This window comes from Protobothrops mucrosquamatus, unplaced genomic scaffold (genome assembly GCF_001527695.2).
Source record: "Protobothrops mucrosquamatus isolate PMUCROS unplaced genomic scaffold, P.Mucros_1.0 scaffold1199, whole genome shotgun sequence".
Lineage (NCBI taxonomy): Eukaryota > Metazoa > Chordata > Lepidosauria > Squamata > Viperidae > Protobothrops > Protobothrops mucrosquamatus.
Window position 1 is genome coordinate 106,396 of NW_015387410.1, and position 21,365 is coordinate 127,760.

Here is a 21,365-nt window from a genome sequence, read left to right on the forward strand (position 1 = left end):
AAACAAAAATGCTGATGATCAGTATTTTAAAACATTGTGAGGTCAATGTTCCTGTATCTGTGAAGGATAGGCTTATTTTTATCCAGAATAACTTAAAATAAATCAATAACCACACTCGATTTAGCACATGCAGTTTAAACATTTTATTGCTTCAAACAGAATTTATCAGAGAATGGGCAAAATGCAACTTCCCCCCCAATTGTTTTCCATTCACATATTGTTCCAAAACAGTTGCATCTTTAAAAAAAAAAAAGTCTGACACTTTAAAACATATGTGTCCAACAAAAGATTCTCTGAGCATGTTTAGGCTGTTTGTTTCTAAAAATACCCTGGAGGGGACCGTGTATCTCTGAATGCCTCATCAGAGGTGATCATTGCCCCAGGTTTCAAAGGGAAAAACAAGAAGCTATAAGTTAAGTTGAGACCAGGTTGATGTAGTGCAGGGGTGTCCCACCTTGGCAACTTTAAGACTTGTGGATTTCTGCTAACCTAGCAGCTTGAAAGCATGCAAATGCAAAGAGATAAATAGGTACCACTTTGGTGGGAAGGTAACAGTATTCCATGCACCTTGGCGCATAGTCAGGCTGGCCACATGACCATGGAAGTATCTTCAGACAATGCTGGCTCCCTTGGTTAACAGGGGAAATCTCTATCTTTATAAGTTAGGTTGAGATGCTGGCTAGAGAATTCTGGGAGTTGAAGTCCACAAAAAGTTCCCAAGGTTGGACACCCCGATGAAGGGGTTATAATATCAGGCTAAAAAAAAACTGGAAACCATGAGTACTAGTCCTGCTTTAGGCACAAAACCAGCTGGGTGACTTTGGGCCAGTCTCTCTTTTTCGAGGCAAGGACAAACCAATTCAAAAAACCTTGCCAAGAAAATTCCAGGTACTTGCCCAGACAAGTTGCCAGGAGTCAACCCTGACTGGAAGCACACAAAAAAAAAAAAGTTAAATCGTCCTTTACAGGTAGACCTCGACTTACAACAGTTCATTTAGTGACCGTTCAAAGTTACAATAACAACAGCACTTAGAATTATATACAACTTCACAGTGCATTACAGCTCTCTCTAAGCGGTTTACAGAGTCAACATATTGCCCCTAACAATCTGTGTCCTCATTTTACCGACCTCAAAAGGATGCAAGGCTGAGTCAACCTTGGCAGTGAAAAATTGACTTATGACCATTTTTCACACTTATGACTCTTGCAGCATCCCTATAGTCCAGTGGTTCTCAACCTTTTTAATGCTGCGACCCCAACTGGTCGTAAGTCGAGGACTAAACCGGTCGTAAGTCGAGGACTAAACTGGTCATAAGTCGAGGACTAAACCGGTCGTAAGTCGAGGACTGCCCAACTGGTCGTAAGTCAAGGACTTTCCCTGCCCGGGAGCGCCGCACATGCGTGGTTCCTCCCCCTGCGCCGGCCGAGGCATAGCTGGCAAGCGGCAGAGACGGAGCAGGCCAACCACCAGCTGGCCCAGCCCAAGGGAGGTAAGGCACCCGCCGGAAAAGGGGGAAAAAATGGCGGACAAAAAAAATGGCAGACAAAAAAAATGGCGGACAGCCTTGCTTGGCGACCCCCCTGAAATGGTCGATCGACCCCAAATGGGGTCCCGACCGACAGGTTGAGAACCACTGCTATAGTCGCATGATCAAAATTAAGACGCTGGGCAACTAGTTTCATATTTATGACGGTTGCAGTGTCCCAGGGTCATGCAATCAGCTTTTGCGACCTTCTGACAAGCTAAGTCAACGGGGAAGCCAGATTCATTTAACCACCCTGTTACTAACCTAACAATTGCAACGATTCACTTAACAACAGTGGCAAAAAAAAGTTGTACAATGGGGCAAAATCCACTTAATCCACGTTTCACTTAGCAACATAAATTGTGGCCTTAATTGTGGCCATAAATCGAGGACTACCGGTATTAGGGCCATCATACCAGACCTGAAAAAAATCCAGACGACTACGGTAGTACAGTGGACGTCGGGCCAAGAGTTATGCGTGGTTCTTCCGTGTGGACTTTTTTCAGCCCAGTTGCCCACGCCACCCTCCCTGTAGGGCCAAGTGGGCGAGAGGGGCAGGTGGGTCCCGCCACTTGTGCCTGACGTCCTTCCGTCTGATTAACCTCAGAGGCCGGTGCGGCATCCAGACTGGAGGGCTGATTTCCCCCGAGACGCGCAAGAGGCTGGCACCGACGGAGCCACGCTGCCATTCAGGCTCGAGGCGTCCGCGTCCTCCTCACCCCTCTCCCCAGACTCCGGCTCAACTCGCGGCCGGCCCGACAGGAGGCGGCCTCGAGGCGAAGGCGGGCAGCGGCCGTTCGCGCCTCCAAGCGCCGCCCTCTGCGTCCCTCCCTCTCCTCCTCGGTTTCCTCCTCCTCCTCCTCCTCTTCGCCCACGGCCCGCCGTCTTTCTGGCTTGCCTGGCAGCGCGGCGGAAGTCTCTCTAGAGCCGCCGCCGCCGCTGCTGTTGCTGTTGCCGCTGGCGGGGCGTCCCTGGAGGCGGCCCGGAGCAGGAGCGAGCAAGCGCCCCGCGTCCGCTTGGGAAAAGAGGGAAAGCCGCCTTCGCCAAAAGCGGGAGACTGCGCTGGTTCGGGAACGCCGGCAGCAGCAATTGTCGCCGCGCCGCCTCGGCATGGCAGAAGGAGCCCGTTCCCTGCTGGGAGGCAGCCGCGGCTTGAGCCCGGCGTCCAGCCCACTGATGGGCAGAGGCGGCAAGAGCCGCTCGCTGCCCACGCCGCCGTCGTCGTCGTCGTCCTCTTCGACTTCTCTGCAGCAAACCCACCACCAGCAGCAGCCCCAGACGCCGCCTGCCTCCCCGAAGCAGCCGCCCCCGCCGCCCCCGCCGACGGCTCGAGGCAGCCCGCCCGGGCACTGCTTCAGGAGGGTCACCCTCACCAAGCCCACCTTCTGCCACTATTGCACCGACTTCATCTGGGGGTTGGCCGGCTACCTCTGCGAAGGTAACGCTGCGGTGCCGAAGAAAGTGTTCGTGGCGGGCGCGTGACGCGGGGGACGGCCGGTCTCGCCACTTCCGCGGGTGGGGGAGCGCCCAAGGGGGAGAGTGCCTGTCGTGTTTTGTTTTTTTTTCCGCTCCCTCCACCTCCCCAAACCCCCCTCCCCTCCCGACTTCGGGCGAGTGGAAGCTTGTTCTCCCCGTAGGGATGCTGCCGCCACTCCATCTCATGTTTGCCCAGCTGCGCAGTATCTTTAGGACCTTTGTAAACTGTGGTTAGTAAAAACCCAGAATGAATGAGTTCTCCAATATGGGGCTCTTTAAATAAACGTGGGTAATTGATGCAAAATCAATCGATCGATCGATCGATCAATTCGGCCCATTTCTTCTCATGGGGCAACCTGGAATGCAAGCCATCTTGCTGGTTGGAGAGTTCTGGGGGACTTGAAAATCTAGCAGTGTATTATTTTTTTGGGGGATTTGGGTTTGTCTTGCCAATGGCGTTGTCTACTTGCTTGTCTAGTTGTGGATGTTATAGCAGCTCTCCCCCCTCCCTCCGCACCCCATTTTTGAGGTCTTATGCTGAGAAATAGCCAACAGCTGATGTTTTCTTGATCTTCTTTCTACCAAGTAAAGCTGTCTGTCTGAGTGCAAAGTGTTTCTTTTTTTAAAATTGCCCATTTTTTTTATGTTTGCAGGTTTTTTTTTTTAAGGAGGGAGGAGTATCCCTTCACTCTAATCATGGATGCCTGGCACACATTAATTGAGGGAAAAAACTTTTTCTATCCCTTCATCTTTGTGTACGCAAAAGCTTTCCCTACTGGAACAGCAAATGCAAATGACTTCCTCTTGTTTATTTGCCAAACTAGGTTTTTCCTTTCTTAAATGGCTCTGTGGCATGGGCAGGTTATTAGCAGATGAAAATAACTTCTCTTAGGAAAAAGAAAAGCTTCCTGAATTGTAAATGATGCAGAGGCAGAGTAAAACTGTCAATGTTCTACTGATAAAAGTTTCTGTGACTTAATAGTGGCTTGTCTGAAAGGCTGCAATTTTCTTATCTCTTTATTTTTATCCTGGGAAAAATACTTCCCTGCCCTGTTTTGCACCACAGATAAAATGGACTTTCTCTCACAGTATTGCCAATATTTGTCTTCTGAGGAACTGTCATGTATGTAATAATACAGGAGGTAAAACTTATCTCCTTATTTTATTTCTCTATGGGCTGGCATAAATAATGCCTGTTGATTTTTAACCATTGCCCAGCACCAAGGATTTCTTGAAAGGAAAGCAAGGTTATACTATGAGGACTTGCCTCTGAATTTGAAGAGCCTATTGGGATATTGCATCCACTTCAAAACACAACCTTTGATACAGAGGTTTATCTCCTTTCCTTTCCATAAATTTGAGGATCAATCAAATGTGGAAGAAAGGGCAGTTTTAAAGCCAGTTTTGTACTTGATCAATCGTTTCAGAGGAAATAGCTGTTATTTATAGAGACTTGATACCTTAAAATCTGCTGTCATCTGTAGTTGATATGATCAGGCCTGTAAGTGGGCAATTATTATGGTGAACATCTGGATGAATCTCTTTTTAGTTACCACTGGGATGTTATTAATGAAAGCAGTTAAAGTGAATATATACCGTTATACGGATTGTGAGTGTGAAGAATACATACAAATAATTTGTGCACAGTATATAAATATATTCTTTAAGGACTGGGAGCTTATGCACTGGAGACATTAGTCACACTTGGCTAATAAAGACTAAAAGAATTCTAGCTGTCAGTCTTGCTCTTGCATACTTGCACAGCAGTGTGCTGCAGCTGCCAAAAAAGCCAACACAGTGCTAGGCTGCATTAACAGAGGGATAGAATCAAGATTACATGAAGTATTAATACCACTTTATAATGCCTTGGTAAGGCCACACTTGAAATACTGCATCCAGTTTTGGTCACCACGATGTAAAAAAGATGTTGAGACTCTAGAAAGAGTGCAGAGAAGAGCAACAAAGATGATTAGGGGTCTGGAGGCTAAAACATATAAAGAACAGTTGCTGGAATTGGGTATGTCTAGTTTAATGAAGAGAAGGGCGAGGGGTGACATGATAGCAGTCTTCCAATATCTCAGGGGTTGCCATAAAGAAGAAGGAGTGCACCTGAGGGCAGGACAAGAAGCAACGGATGGAAATTAACCAAAGAGAGAAGCAACCTAGAACTAAGGAGAAATTTCCTGACAGTTAGAACAATTAATCAGTGGAACAACCTGCCTTCAGAAGTTGTGAATGCTCTAACACTGGAAGTTTTTAAGAAGAGACTAGACAACCAATTGTCTGAAATGGTATAGGATTTCCTGCCTGAGCAGGGGATTGGACTAGAAGACCTCCAAGGTCCCTTCCAACTCTATTATTATTATTATTATTATTATTATTATTATTATTATTATTATTATTATTATTATTATTATTATTATTATTATTATTATTATTATTATTATTATTATTTCAATAGCTCTGTGGTAAGGTTTAAGTCATGGCATCTCTAATTATCATTGCCCTTTTCTAGAGAAAGCCTGATATCCCTGTGTCATCCCATTTAGTAACCTCAGTTCTACTGAGGGTTGCAATTCCTCTGTTTGGTACTTTTAATACTTGGAGATGGATAGGTCATTAATTCAGAGAAGATGATTAAGGGGAAGAGAAAGGAAAATGTTCATGTCAAAACCATTTATGACATGCCCAACCATATTTCTTGCTTTATTGGTACATATGCTGGCAACATGAGCTTTCAGTCCATGTGGATTGAGGCCTTAATGTCCATCTAAGGCAGCAGCTCCCAACCTTTTCTATACCCCGCACCCCTAGAACGATTCTGATATATTTTCACACCCTTTACAAAAGTTTGAAATAACGACAATGAATTATGCATATACACTATAATTTTGAAAACCCAAGTTTTCGCACCCCCAGTTGGGAACCCCTGATCTAAGGTATGTTTGTGGGATTCCCATTAGAACAACTTAATTCAGCCAATGCCAGAATTGAAGAATAATTCTTATACATGAACACTTGGAAGGCTTGGTCAAATGATAGGGAAAATTACACTGGTTGTGGGGTGATGTAAATGGGCTAGCAAATTTACAGTATCTGAATCCAATCACGTGTTCTCTAAAAATTCCAGGATTTGTAGGATATACAACGTGGGAATATGTACTTTTATTTTCCGCTGTTGATAAGAGTATGTTGTTATTCCACAATAATGAACTGCATTGTTTGTAATGTATCAGTTGTTTACCGTAATCTCCCACAAGCCTATATTTATTTTGGGGACAAATTATAAAGATGTATTCTGAAGATGTATTTAAGTTTTGTATTCTAAAGACATATTTATTTTGTTTTATTGTGATGGGTTTTTCCTACAGAGGCATACAGGTACTCCTCAACTTATAATCACAACTGAGCTCAAAATTTCTGTTTTTAAGTGAGACATTTGTTAAGTGACTTTTGTCCCATTTTCACATTTTTTCTTGCCAGAGTTGTTAAGTGGATCGCTGCAGTTGTTAAATTAGTAACATGGTTGTTAAGTGAATCTGGTTTCCCCCTTTGACTTCGCTTGTGAGAAGGTCACAAAAGGTAATCACATGATCTTAGGTCACAGCAATAGTCATAAATATAAACCAGTTGCCTGCATCTGAATTTTGATCATGTGATCATGGGAAGGCTACAGAAGTTGTAAGTGTGAAAAATGGTCATAAGTCACATTTTTCAGTGCTGTTGTAACTTTGAACGGTCACTAAATGCACTGTTGTAAGTCGACCTGTAGTTTTAGTCCTGTTTGAAGCATTCTCTACAGTTTTGGTGTCTTTATTTCAGGTTACTTTGCTTGTTTCTCTTAACTATTGATGCACCCTTGGGGGGGGGGTCTACTCAGATGAGGCTTCAGTGGAAGGGGTTCCTTCAAATTGGTTTGATTTATTCTCCCTAAAGTAAGAGAAGCATGAGAACACCATGGGATAACATGTTGATTTTGCTTCCCTTGTGTTCTTTCATGTAATTCTGAAGGGAAGTTATCTTGCAGGCACACGGAACATATCTGAAGTTTTGAGGCTGTATATTTCTCTGCTGTGCTGCTTCCTTCCTTCCCCTATTTTTATGGCTCTGGAAGGAAGCAGCTGTTTGTTCTTTCTGCATACATATTAGGATTGAACTTTCTTGATACTATATTGATCTGTTGTAATTAACTATGACATAGACATAGTTATGATACAGACGTAAGATGGACTTGAACAGGAAGGTCATATCAAGAAGGATAATTCACTGTATCTGAAGCCCCGGGACCATGATTAAGCATTGCTCATAGCCCTATTGCATAAACATCCAATGGGGTGTGTAAGCCAGGTAAGGAAATAGGGAAAGTGAGTAATTTGCTGTATTGCTGGATATAGTTGAGCAATATCATGGAGTGTGCATGAATGGAAGAGTAATTCTCTTGCATCAGCTTCTGTATCCAAGCTAGTATCCAAGTGACTATTGTTTCTTTACCTTTTGTTGTATAACAAGAACGAAGTAAGAACTTATTCAAATACATAAGAAGAAGAAGAAGTTAGCACATATTTTTTATAAATAATTGAGCAATGTATTATTGGCAGAGGAGAAAGTTCAGCTAAATGAGAGCAATAGCTCAAGAGGACTCTAATACCATCTCACAAAAATAATTGAATTAGTACTTTGTTTTCTTATTCTCTGTTCCTTAGCTGGTAACTACTGAAAATGCTGTGCCATGAATTAGCCAAGAAATATCAGTATTCATATGTTCTCTAGCAATGTAGTTCTTTGTGCTACATGATTGAGGGATCGAAAATGCATTTTTAAATTCCTTTTATTTAGCTTGGAGTACATTGAAAAAGGAGAGCATGTTGTTTCTTTCAGAACATTCTTAAAAAATATATTCTGAATAATTTCCCCGCAACTAGGGATGTTCTATTTAAGTCACCATAACCTTTTTTCTGTTTACATAATTTTAGTGATTATTAATTATCTGAAAACTTTCTAACCTATGTTAGAACTATCACCATCACTGTCATTTAAAAATATGATTAAATATAGAATATTCTACAAGAAGTAGGGAGACAATAATTCAGCCTTCTTGGTGATGAATTCTTTTTATTCATTACCACATCAGTGTCATCTGTATTAAATGTGACCTCTAATGTTTCCATCTCTTAGCCATGTCTTATGTTGACATCTCTCTTTTTATGTGTAAATTCACCACCTCCTTAAAGTCTGATTTAATTAGGATTTAATATTAGTGTTTGAGTTGATAGGAACCATCTTCTTTCATTGTTACAATATACATACAATACACGTTACAGAACTCTGATTAAAAAGGGAACTGCGATTATTTTATTTATTTAAAATATTTATAAGCCACCCTTCTTATAGCCAACTCTGGGTGGCTCCCAATCAAACGTTAAAACAGCATACAATGCCATATTAAAACTATAAAGCTAACCACTTTTAAAGAAGAAAGTTGTACCGAAGAAAGAGGAAGCTCTGATATATTTTTTAAAATGTAATTTGAGATCCAGGAAAAAAAAATAACGTGTTATATTAGAACCCAGTAGCACAATTCACCCGTCATTAATTTATAGTAGAAACTCTTGTGCTTATATACAATGAAACAAAAACTGTGTAAACCTAAAGTGTGCTACTGCCAATTTCTGATTCACCGTACAATGGTTTGGAGCAGCTTTCCTCAGCAGCCTTGGCTATGAATTCTAGAAGTTGTAATTTCTGTATATCTGGAGAGTGTGAAGTTGAAAAAGACTTGGAGGAGAGTCTTCATTTCTGACATTTTCTTGATTAGTATCAGATTTCTATTCTTGGAAAGTTTTGTATCTTTGTTTGCAGTTTCCTTTTCTTCCTTTGCAGTCGGCCATGCTTGTTACGTTGCTCCGCAGGACTTGAACTCTTGCATAGCATTGTGTTATGTTGGGCTTGATTTATTTTAGCTACCGATAATTCTAGTATTAAGCAGAACTTCTCTGATACTCATTTAACATTGCCTCACTTTTTGCTATCCTGCAACGGCAAGCCATTTCTGTATTGCTGCCGAAGGAAATGACATGAATAGTAACCACCTGGTTACTAGAAGGCAGGCTTTTTTAATCACCAAGGTGCATTCAACTAAATTTCCATTTAAAGCTTCGTCCTGTACAAAGTTAAATACAAAAACAATAAATGAAACAATTATTCCAGAACAAATCTTAGAGCTGTGTATTTATATTATCAGATTCTGAAGAATGTCTCTATTAATCAGATACAGGTAATCCTTGACTTACAACCAATTGCTTAACAACCATTCAAAGTTACAATGAACCCCTCCCCCCCCCAAAAAAGCTGCTCACGACCATTTTTAAAATTACTGTGGTCTCACACATACCTCTGTGGTCACGTGATTGCATTTTGGCACTTGGGAACTGGGTTCAGCTTTATGGTCATTTGCAGCATCCCGTGGTCACATGACTGGGATTTGTTTTGCCAGTTTGTGGTGTTTGCCTCGGGTTTTCGGCAAAAAAAAAAAACATCCACGGGAAAAATTGATTTGCTTAATCTCCTTTGCTTAACGACCACAGCAAAAAATATCAAAGAAGTTGGTCTGGTCATGTGATGCCTCAACTTAACAACCGCAATGACTTACTCCAAGCTCAATTATGGTCATAAGTCAAGGACTACCTGCATATAGAGTCAAGTGCAGGACTGCCATCTACCTGGTTCAGTTCAGATCATGCAGATCCATGGTTTAAAAAATTGAGTAAAATTTAACACCCAAGATGGAGGAGATGCACTGGGAAAGAGAGGCCTAAGAATGCACTGACTCCCGGAAGAGAAAACATTTCTGGTTCTCAGTTAACTGCAACACCTTGATATGCACTTGATGCTGAGGTCTCCTAAAATATACAGTGAGAAAGTATCAGCCCTGAGGGGTACTCCAGACAAGAATCACTAACTATGAGTACCAATTGTACCTTTATTGTAAGGCTACAGTAAAGAGTTTTGCAAGATGTATTTTGAAAATACATCTCTTCCTCTTCGCTTTTACACCTCAAGAAACTAGGGAGGGTCACTTCTGAGACATTTGTCACACCCTACTGCTTCTCTAGGCCAGGGGTAGGCAACCTTGGCTGTTTTATGACTCGTGGACTTCAACTCCCAGAATTCCTGAGCCAGGAGTTGAAGTCCACGAGTCATAAAAGAGCCAAGGTTGCCTATCCCTGCTCTAGGCTAAGTTGCCTCTTATCTCACTGTTGCCTAGATTGTTGCTCCATCTTCTCCTTTTCCTCTCTCTCAGGGATATTCTCACAGATCATTACATCAAGTAGCTTTCTTTCCTACTTGGGAACAGGGCTTTGGCCAGCGTTTGGGAATGAAAAGTGTATTTTGGCCACTGCTTGCTGGTCCTGGTTCTACGCTCTTTGGAAAGTATTCTTTTTTATCTTCTATTACGCCACTTAGATGGACAGGTCATCAGAATTAGATAGATAGATAGGTAGGCAGGCAGGCAGACAGGCAGACAGACAGACAGACAACCTTTATTGTCATTTTTTACTGTGGACACAATGGCACACATTAAAAATGAAATTTAGGTGCGTGCTCTCAAATACATAACACACATTTAAACATACTATATACAACATATGTATAGACCTACACCCTTACATATAAGTAACATATAAATATTAATCACTGCCCAACTTGAATACATAATGGAAGGATTCCTCCTTCCATTATGTATTCAAGTTGGGCAGTGATTAATATTTAGAGTTCACAAGGTTAATGCTGTATGGAATAAAACTGTGACTGAATCTGGATGTCCTGCTTCGGATACCACGGAGCCTCCTCCCAGGCAGGATTCAAGAAGAATAGGTATGGGCTGCCCTTGAGGTTGGAAGAAGATATGCCTTCAGCCTTCAGTCCTGCTCCTGCAAATAAATCCCATGGCATCACTTGGGTTTCTTTTTTGTGGGAAATCTGTGCAGCTTGGAATTATTGTTAGAAGCAGTTCATGCTTACTTAAATAAGATCCCTAGTTAAGTATATTCTATTATTTAATATGATATAATCTGTATTATTTTTTTCCTGCAATATCTTGCAAAAAGGTATCTCATTCTGGTCCTTAGCCTCATCAAGACATTTTGTTGAATTCTTGCCAAAATGTAGTTGGTCTCTTTTAATAAACAAGTACTTCACTTCGTACCATTGATATAATAAAAATTACGATGAAAGTCAAAATTTATCTATATTTGTCCATAAGTCAAAGGTTTATATTTGTCTATAAGCTGCATGACAAAAATATTTCTTAAGGTGAACATACAGTATCTAAAAAAATGAGAGAGCTAAATTTAGAGTCGTTGTGGGATGAGCAAGCTAGCATATGGAACTAATATAGACATCGTTCCTGTAGCATTAATACAATTTGATGTGCTTGCTGTAATGCTGTATGGATACTTCCTCTGGGGCACAGACCTGCCAAAAAGTATTCTCATCTTTCCTTTCTTAATATTTAGCTAAAGTTGCAGAGCTGAACTTTAGGTGAAGTTAATTCTTTTGGATCTACTTTACATTGAGAAGCGTCCTTCCTTACCCCATGCGTATTGTTATCGTCTGTTTGTGTAAAGGGAAATTTGGTAGCCTTTGTAAATTCCACTAGTAGTCAAAGTAACTAACCGAATATGGACATACCTGTGCAGGCAGAAAATGAAAGGGATAACACATCACAAAAACATATTTGGCAGAAGTGTTTTTCTGATTTTCCTAGTACGACACAGCACTGTTGGAGATCCTTATAGATATTTAGTATTTTGTAAGTCAGTCTATATAAGCCTGGGGCTCTGGTGTTAGTTGCAACGTGGAAGGATCTTAACCTGCTGCAAAATTTTACTTGTGGCTAATTCATTGTGCTTTCATGTGTGTCTTTTTAGAACTAACTGGACTTTTATAACACACTATAAAGGCCCCCTTTATTCTAGGATTCTAAAGCAGATCCTGTTGGCGTTTCATAATTGCTTCACAACATACTAGAGAACAGCAATATATCACAGTGAACTGACAGAAGAAGGACATTTTTTTGCTCTGAGGCCTAATCCACCTGAGTGGGAATATTGTCTAATACTGGTACTTAAGAGATGAAACCTGGATAGCAGCCCGTTCTCGCTGCAAATAAATTTTCTAGCAATTGTAATTTTCTGGACAGCTTTCAACTAAGCCCCAGTAGTGACTGAAGAAATAGCACTATAGAAATAGCTGTGTTTATAGTACTTCCAGTTTTCTAAGAAACAAAGCTATAAAAGGATTTTGCCATATAGTTAAATTGCAGTGTGGAAGTCTTTGTAAAACTGTTTTGTCATGTTTATACATATTTTTTTTTACTGAAATGTGGTTGTTTTTTGAGACTGTTTGGTTGTCAAGTCTTCTCCATTTACATCAAAACTTTTTCAAACTGCATTTGGTTTTTGTGAGACATCCTGGGAATTGTGCTCCAAAACCTGGATTGGGCCAGAGCAAAGAAGTATGCAGAACTATGTCAAAAGCTAAGTTTTGATTTTAATTTTACTTTGCTATAGTTTAAAATGATTTTTTAAAATAAATATAGCTAATATTTTTCCCCCCTCTCCTGTCACTTGAAAACTGTCTGACAGCAACTTTTTCAGAGATTCTGGCATATTACATGCAGTATATAAAAGGTTTCCTTTTCCAATTAAATCATGTCAGTGTGGAGGTGAAATAGCAACTTGTGGTCTAATTTTGGAAATACTTATTTGGGATTTCCTGAGTGCTTTGTAGTAGTGGTCTCCAATCTTTGTGGCTTGGTGGCCTAGCTGGAGGGAGGGAGGGGAACCGGGCTGTGTGAACAGTGGGCCGGTGTGTACGTGCATGTTGGCCCGCCTCTCACCCGGCTTGGTTTTGAGTAGGCCAAAGCCTCGGGAAGTTGGAGATCCCTGCTTTACAGCTTTTTCCTTTCTTTTCATTCTCTCTTCCAATAATCTTGTTGTTCTTCCTCTTTCTTTCCATATGTTGACATGAATGATGAGCACAGTTTTCTCTATTCATTAGCAGCTGTCCATCCTTTGGGGGCCAGAAGCTCCTATGTGTTCCACCTGGGAAAGTGCAAGCCACTACTTGCTTGGTTGCCTGGAGGTGGTTGCTTCTTAAAATAGGAGACTACATCGCTGGAAAATTACAAGAATACTGTACATTTCTTTAACCCCTTTTTGTCCTTTTCAGTAAGATCTGAAAATTCTCCCCAGCCAGGATTATGTATTTGCTATCAAGGAGGTTGAAGCGTATATTAGAAAAATAGATTCAGCATTAATAAAAGACTGTGATATTGTTTTTCTTGTTGAACTTGTGAGTGTGGTGGAACTCAGCGCAATTAGTGAATGGAAATAAAAATGGAATAATAGCTCTTTTGAATTGCCTGTTCCTTTGCGAGAGAAAGTTTGAATTACACCCGGCACATTTTTCTCACACCCACTCAGTGAGAAAAACTAGAACAAAATATTTAATTCTGGATATTTGGCTCTTAGAAACAATTACAGCCTTCTTTCAAAAGGCAGAAAAGATTGTTAAAAGGGAGAAGAATGCATTCCTTATTTTACACCAGATGGAAAAGATAAATATATTGAAAGTAGGGCTCATGTAGTTTTTAATGATGTATAGTAGAATAAATTAATCCAAACTTGTGTAGAATGCCATAGCATATTTGGGGTAAAATTGGGCTTTGTTCATACTTGTGGCGTACTGGCTAAAATGTATCAGATTTCCAGTATTTGAGGGACTGCCACAAAGACGAGTGGGTCAACCTATTTTCCAAAGCATCATAACACCAGAGAAGAAACAATGGATGGAAACTAGTTGAGGAAAGAAGCAACCTGGAATTAAGGAGAAACTTTCTAACAGTGAGAACAGTTAACCTCTGGAACAGCTTGTCTTCAGACGTTGTAGGTCCTTCATCATTGGAGGCTTTTAAGAAGAAACAGGACAACCATTTGACTGAAATGGTATAGGGTTTCCTGCCTGAGCAGGAGGTTGGACTAGAATACCTGCAAGGTCCCTTCCAGCTCTATTTTGATTATTATCAGAATTGCCCAGTATTGTTCTTATTGTTAACTGAAGATACGATGCAGGGCACAGTTGTAACTAAGACCAGTAATCTATCTGCAGCTTTTTTACCTTGCCAAAAAGTGTTACATGAAAACTTTGATCAAAAACAAAATGTGTGATGGAGATCAATAGCTAAGTATGCTATTCGGGTTGGCATATGGAAGACTGTGACTTGGAATGTAAGAGATGTTGCATGGTAAAAGAGCAAGAATTGGAGTGAAATCAAAGAATGAAATGAAAGATAGAAAAACTGATATTTTCTCTGACTGTGAAGGGAAGGATACAATCGATCTGAATAAAGTCAGTCTGATTTTGTGGAGTGGGATTGGTAAATGCATGCAGGAAAGTGAAGATGTAGGATTAATTATGAAAAAAAGTCTACAATTCATGATAGAAAGTATGGATTGGTGTCAAGTAGATCAAGGGCTTTCAAACTATTTCAGACTGCAGAACCTGTTTGTTATTTTTTTTTCTTGGAAACCCTGATTAAGAGAAGTGGGGTACTAAGTCTCAGCTGACATGCTCCATCCCTTCTCTTGCATCTTTAGAGAAATGTCTGTGGACGCCTGCAGCATTGAGGCAGGCGTGGATGGCTGAGTGTTTTCAGTGCTGCTTCTTTTTTCCTCTTCATTGGCCCCTTAATCCTGTGAAACTCATTCAAGTCCTCAAACAACTCTGAATTATACAGCATCCAGTTCAAACAACTCACATGGTTATGAATGCATATGAAAATAGGAAGACATTGGTTAGTGAGAGGTACATGTTGTGTTCCAGTGACATGAAGATTTGTTTGGGGGAAAAATAGTGTAACATTCTGAATTAATTCAGAGAAGAAGAACAAAACCTGTTAGATGATGAAATGAATGGCAGGAATGAGATGAAATGTACATAAAATAATGAGACATCCATAGTCCCAAGAATAAGTGCAAGTAACTTTTTTTAAAATATCTGCTTAGAAGAAGGCATGTTTCAAGTATATGGTCGAATCAAAATTCTATTCATGTTTACACATGGGAAAGGAATTAACAAAAACCATGCTGATTTCATTGTTTACTATAAAGACTGAGATAATTAATAAAGGATATAAGAAGTTCTGAATCCTGGACAAGGCATTATCTTATAATATCAAGATTGGATCTATGGAAACATGACAGGGAGGAAAAAGAAGTGAAAGAAACTAGAGTAGAATAACTGCAGGAAGAAAGCAGAAGAATATAGAATAATTTCCCAGAAGAATGAATGGAAAGTGAATGTAAGAAAAAAAAATGGGGCAGCTGCTTCAAAGACAGTAAAAAAGAATTACGTTAGAGAATGCCTCAGAAGTGTGCCTAATGAAAAGTGAAAAAGAATGCTTGATGGAATGATGAAGTGAAACAGGCTGAGAATGAAAAAAAAGACATGTAAGAGAATGATGGTTGCAGTGAAGGGGGTTAAGGTGGAGATCTTGTGTGATTTGTATAGGAAAAAAATGATAGTTGCAAAGGATGTAGTCAAAGAGAGCAAAGAACTATTAAGATTAAAAGAAGGAGAGAAAACGCACTGTGATTTTGATGGAGATGACATTTTTTTAAAAGAGCTATACAGTCGAATAGAGGGCACCTAAGAAATGGGAGTGGATAGGATCAGGAATGCATAGGTGGTGGACTTAACATCAGAGCATTTAGGTGACTTAGTCATGCAGAAAGAAAGAATGAATGAAGCCTGAATCACAAATCAAATATATGAAGGAAAAAAGAATGAGCGAGAAGAGGGGAAAAACCAAGGAAGTCATGGTTGGATGGAGATAATGAGGTTCTCAGAAAGAGAGTTGTGAGAAGTTTAAAGAATAAAGGCAGTGTATGAAGTGGTGCACAGACAGGGTAGAAGCAAGGCTGAAAGGTATGGAGAGGAATAATGAATGGTAAAACCAGATTTAACTACATTTCCTGTGTCATGTCTTTTGCCCTAATTCCTTTGGCTTATTATTTTCTATTTTCTGTGCAAATGCGGTTGAAAAAAAATGCCATGGGTTAAGAAATCTATTCATTACCTGGCATGTGACTCTTAAAGCAGCTGGATTTTATTTATTTTTTTACAATCATGCAGAAGTCGAAAAAACATTGAGGTGTTTTAATAGAGATAGTATAAACAGTGCAGCTGAGTTTATTTTACACATTGTCCTTTATTTTAATAGGGAATATTTAACTGCAATCTTTAAACAGTTAACTATAGGTTATAGCTTTTGTGATATTTCACGTGACTTTTCAGTGGCTTTTATAATATTACATATTACAGTTTCTGTGATATTTGAGTTTAATTGCAAAAAAGCCAAATTGCAGATAAGCTGGAGACAAAGATTTTCCCTCCAAGACCTGTATAATTCGGTGTTCCCACCCTATAAGATGGAGTTAGATATTTAAATACTATTATTTATTATTCTTTTGTTCCTATTTCTTTATGCATACCCAAGGTGTTCAAGTTTCTTGAGAGGGCTGAATGAGTATGAGTCATCCTCTCCAATTTTCTTTCAGAACTATATGCCAGTGAAAGAAATAACAGTAAATATATCTGTTGCTGGCAATTAAGCAGGTAGAGCATTGGCCAAGAAAAAAATAAATTGCAGAATTTTTGTACCTCACATTATCTCAAATAAGGGATATCAAGAGAGGGATATCAAGAGAGGAGAGTGTCTCTTCTCTGCAGCTTCTAGATTGGTTCTAAAAGTAGCTGAAACATTGGGGCAAAAAAACAGCGCCAAATGTTAAGCAAATTCATAAGGAAAATTCATCTTTAAAATTCTGCTCTTAACCTGGGCAACTTTCAGATGTGTGAACTTCAATTCTCCCAGTATTTCCCAGAGGGACATACCAGCTGGGGAATTCTGGGAATTGAAGTCCACACATCTTAAAAGTTGCTCAGATTGAGAAACACTGGTATAATGGATTTATGTGTTGACATTTTTGTGTTTATTTCCTGCTCTCGTTTTGTCAATGTATCAACGTATATCTGTGTGTGAGCACTGGGAAGCACAGGCCAGGCTGCACATGCTCTGAGTCACATGACAGGAAGGAGGAGGGGTGGGGGCTTAAAATGGAAGGTTGGTCAATAGCATTCCAAATTTTTCTTCAAAGGCTTCTCTTATGAGGATGAATTGGGGGGATTTTTCTGGAATATTTTTCTGCATAGCCTCAAGTCAGATATGGCCAGTTTTTGAACTTGCTTTTTCTTTTGCCAGCTTCTCCCACCATTGCATGTAATCCTTGATTTATAACAAAAAATTACAACTGACCTCCCCAAGGCTACTTGTGACACAGATTGGAAGTTCTGATGGTTGCCCTCTCCATGTGGTCACATGATTGCATTTGCGCGCTTGGTAGCCAGCTCACATTTATTCACCTGACCATGATTTACTAAGTTTTTTTTTGCTGGAAACCAGTGTTTACTTCTGATTTCTAGTAAAAAAAAACATCCATTGCAGACACCATAGCATTCGCTTAACAACAGCAATGGTTCGCTTAATGACCACTGCCAAAAAGATCGTAAAATTGGGCGTGGTCGCATGGTAACCTGCTTAACAACTGGCATGACTTACGGCTGTAATTCTGGGCTCAGTTATGGTTGTAAGTTGAAGATATCTGTATCATCTTTTCAGATTTTGGAGAGCTATTCTGTTGATAGACACACGGATAGAAGGACAGAATTCTTGAGCCCCTTTATGTTTATTTCTTTGCAACCTTCAATTGGGTTGGGAAAGATATGTCATACTTTTTTGGCTCCCTATATTCTCCATAGAAAAGCTGCTCTTTAAAAATGGGTAAACTCTTGAGCTATGTGCCATGTTGCAAGAGAGGGGAAGCAGTTGGAAGATCTTGCCAATTTCACTCAGTCAGTCAGTATAGAGGTGGAAGGGATCTTGGAGGTCTTCTAGTCCATCCCCCTGCTCAAGCAGGAGACCCTACACTATTTCAGACAAGTGGCTGTCCAGTCTCTTCTTAAAAACCTCCAGAGATGAAGCATCCACAACTTCTGAAGGCAAGATGTTCCACTGGTTAATTGTCCTCACTGTTAGGAAGTTTCTCCTTAATTCCAGGTTGCTTCTCTCTTTGATTAGTTTCCATCCATTGTTTCTTGTCTTGTCATTTATGTACTTCAATGGAAAGAGTTCCATGGCATTCACTGCTTTAAGACAACCATTTGTGAAACAGGAAGTAGTGTAAAATTTATTAAAAAAAACAAGAAGTTTTGTGGAATTTAGCCAGAATTAGTGTTATTGCTGTTGCTTTTCTTTGGAACTTTTGTCAGCATCTATAGTTTAAAGTAATAATAATTTATTAAATGTATGTGCCCCCAAGTCCTAGCACCTCCAAGCAGTTTTAAACTAATTTTAAAGTAATTAAACTTTAAAGTAATTAAAATTATGGGAGTAATTTTAAATATATTTTTTAAAAAAACCCGACTGGGCGGTTTTAAAGTGATTCTAAAGTAATTAAAATTATGGAAGTAATTTTTAAAATTGAATTCTAGCCCAAGTTAATATTTATACAACTATTCGTTGCATGTCTCATGCTGAAATTAAGTTCTGCATAACTGGATATAATTGCCTACTATTTTATCCTAGATTAACAGCACAGAAAATGTAGCTGACTGTGACATTGCCCTGATTTATACAACAAACGAACAGCTTGGGGAACTTATCAGTGAAATATCCTACCGTTTAATTAGGAAACAGAGGAATATGGTGTTTTAAGAACAAAGCCCTGCCCCCTTGTTTGGGATTACACTCTGATTGCCAGAGAGAGGCATGTACATGCAAATAAAAGAGAAATCATAGGACGTGGGGGGGGGGTGTTCATTGGTTTGGAAAATACTACAGAGAAAATAGAGATTTTTTAAATTCACATTGGATGATTTGGAATCCAGAGCAAGATCTTGTAACATAATATAACCTGGAAGATGATTGTTTGTGGGTGTTTTATTTTTATATTGATGATTCTCCAGAACGTCATTGCAATATGTAGTTCAACTCTTTAAGAGAAATAGTTGGAGGAATGCATGCGCAGATGTTTTAATGCAGTATTTCACAACCTTGGCAACTTTAAGATGTGTAGACTTCAACTCCCAGGATTTCCCAACCAGCCATGCACCCACGGAGAGCCATTTTTCTTTCTCAGCCTTTTCATCCAGCCATTATGGGTGAAACCTATACAGTATCTGGATATATATATATGCAAAATAGGTGCATTTTGTAGCTTTCATTTAACATATTTTTTTTTAAAAAGGGGGTAGTTATGGCAATGTTCTGTTTCACTTTTTTTTTTAAAAAAAAAATATGATAGTAATGTGTCATTTTTCTGAGGTCATCCACTACATTATAGAAAAGTCTATTATTCATAATAACTGTTAGAGGAAACTCTGAGAAAAGGTTCCTGATTCTGAATTTCAGTCGAAATCATGCAAATAAGTAAATAATAAGTAAATATATATTTAAAATGGCTCATTTATATAGTATTGCAAACTTGCTTTCCCAAACATTTCAGCAGAAGTTGTGTTTATTATATCAGCATGATTTCCTAAGCCAGACAAAAATATTTGTCTTTGTTTGACATTTATAAAATATTCTTTTGGATATAGCAAGTTTTGAAATTTGTCCTTTTTGATTGCCAAATTATTTTATTCCTGTTGCATAGCAACCCTTTTTATAAAATCAACTTTGGAATAAAGGAGGATTTTTCAAATCTTAGTTTCTAACGGAGAAAATCAGAAGCCTCACTCCTCTTGAACAGGGATGCCAGATTTTTTTTTTAATGAACAGGTTCTGCATCCTGCAATAATTTAAAACCCCTTGGTTTAAAGTGTTACAGCAAAGAATAAAATCTATGCATTTAAGACTTTAATATTTTTCCTCTATTCTGCTTTCTGCTCTCTTGAATTACATTGCAGTGTTCTCAAGTAATTATCTGAACCAAACACTTTACAAAACTTTATGTTATCCTCTTTTTGCCTGTTACTTTAGCTGGCAGAGAATTTAATCAGCATGACGTAAAACAAGTTGGAAAGGAAAAATTAACTGTTAATGGTACTTCACCTTAACATCTAGAGACGAAAAAAACTATGCTTCTCTATCTAGTAGCTGATAATTTCAAGGCCATATGTGTTATACTGAAGAGATCATGTAATGAGAGAAATTATTCTGTAAGCAAAAATACAAATTTATATAAAGATATCTAGACACATACTTTTCTGACAGTTAGAACAATTAATCAGTGGAACAACCTGCCTCCAGAAGCTGTGAATGCTCCAACACTGGAAGTTGACAGCACTGGACAGCCATTTGTCTGAAATGGTATAGGGTTTCCTGCCTGAGCAGGGGGTTGGACTAGATGACCTCCAAGGTCCCTTCCAACTTTGTTGTTGTTGTTGTTATTATATAGTTTATTAAAAATGTCTATTTATTGTTATAACCAGAAAAATGTCTTAAGGTTAGTTTTGTGTAATAATAGAAGTTACATTTATATTGCTCTTTATTTTCTATTTATTGTCCATACTCACAGTTGGAAAAGAGCCTGTTGGAAATTTAGAGAGATTGGGTTTTCACCTGCATAATTTGAGTTTATGTTGCCACATATATTATACCTTTTACTTGTAGTTTGAAGAGCGTAGAATGCTGTGAAAGAGACAAATTCAAAGTCAGTTTAGAAAAGAAACTGAAAATAAAATATTCAAGACTATAATGCTAATTTTAAAACAATGATATGCTGGAAAATTATGTATACCTCTGGTTCATGGATATCAGAAAACATTCTACAGAAAATAAATTTAAAGAATCAGGGAGTGGGAGCTGTTTTTCCATGAGGAAATGCCATAACTCTTCAAGGAGTTATATTTTTTATATTTTTGTTATATATTTTTATTCATTGAATGAAGATAATAAGATGCTTTTCTCCATATTTCATATTATCTGTACAAAGCATCATCCAATAAAGCTAATTGGCAGGAGAATCAAGACACTAAAAGAATTCATAGAACACATTATATTGAATCTTAATGAATGGGCTAAGGGGGACTTTTACTTTTGTCTGTTTCTTAATACAAATTGACATGTATATTTGTTTTCCACAGTTTGCAATTTTATGTCTCATGAGAAGTGCCTGAAGTATGTGAAGATACCTTGTTCATCTATTGCTCCAAGTCTTGTAAGGGTAAGTTGCTCATGCTTTGGGAAAAGCTAAATATCCAATGGAGTGTAACTGGATGCCTAGCACATGGGAGATT

At 39.1% G+C, this 21,365-nt stretch overlaps 1 protein-coding gene across 1 annotated transcript in view; it reads left to right on the forward strand.

Annotated features, from left to right (window-relative positions):
- The first annotated feature begins 2,636 nt into the window (after window positions 1-2,636).
- The window catches only part of DGKQ (diacylglycerol kinase theta), an 80,550-nt gene continuing 61,821 nt past the window's right edge, over window positions 2,637-21,365 (forward strand). Inside the window, exons 1-3 of the mRNA XM_029285026.1 lie at window positions 2,637-2,755; window positions 2,864-2,964; window positions 21,213-21,292. Of these exons, the coding sequence (XP_029140859.1) occupies window positions 2,637-2,755; window positions 2,864-2,964; window positions 21,213-21,292 (300 nt within the window). The remainder of the gene's footprint in view (window positions 2,756-2,863; window positions 2,965-21,212; window positions 21,293-21,365) is intronic.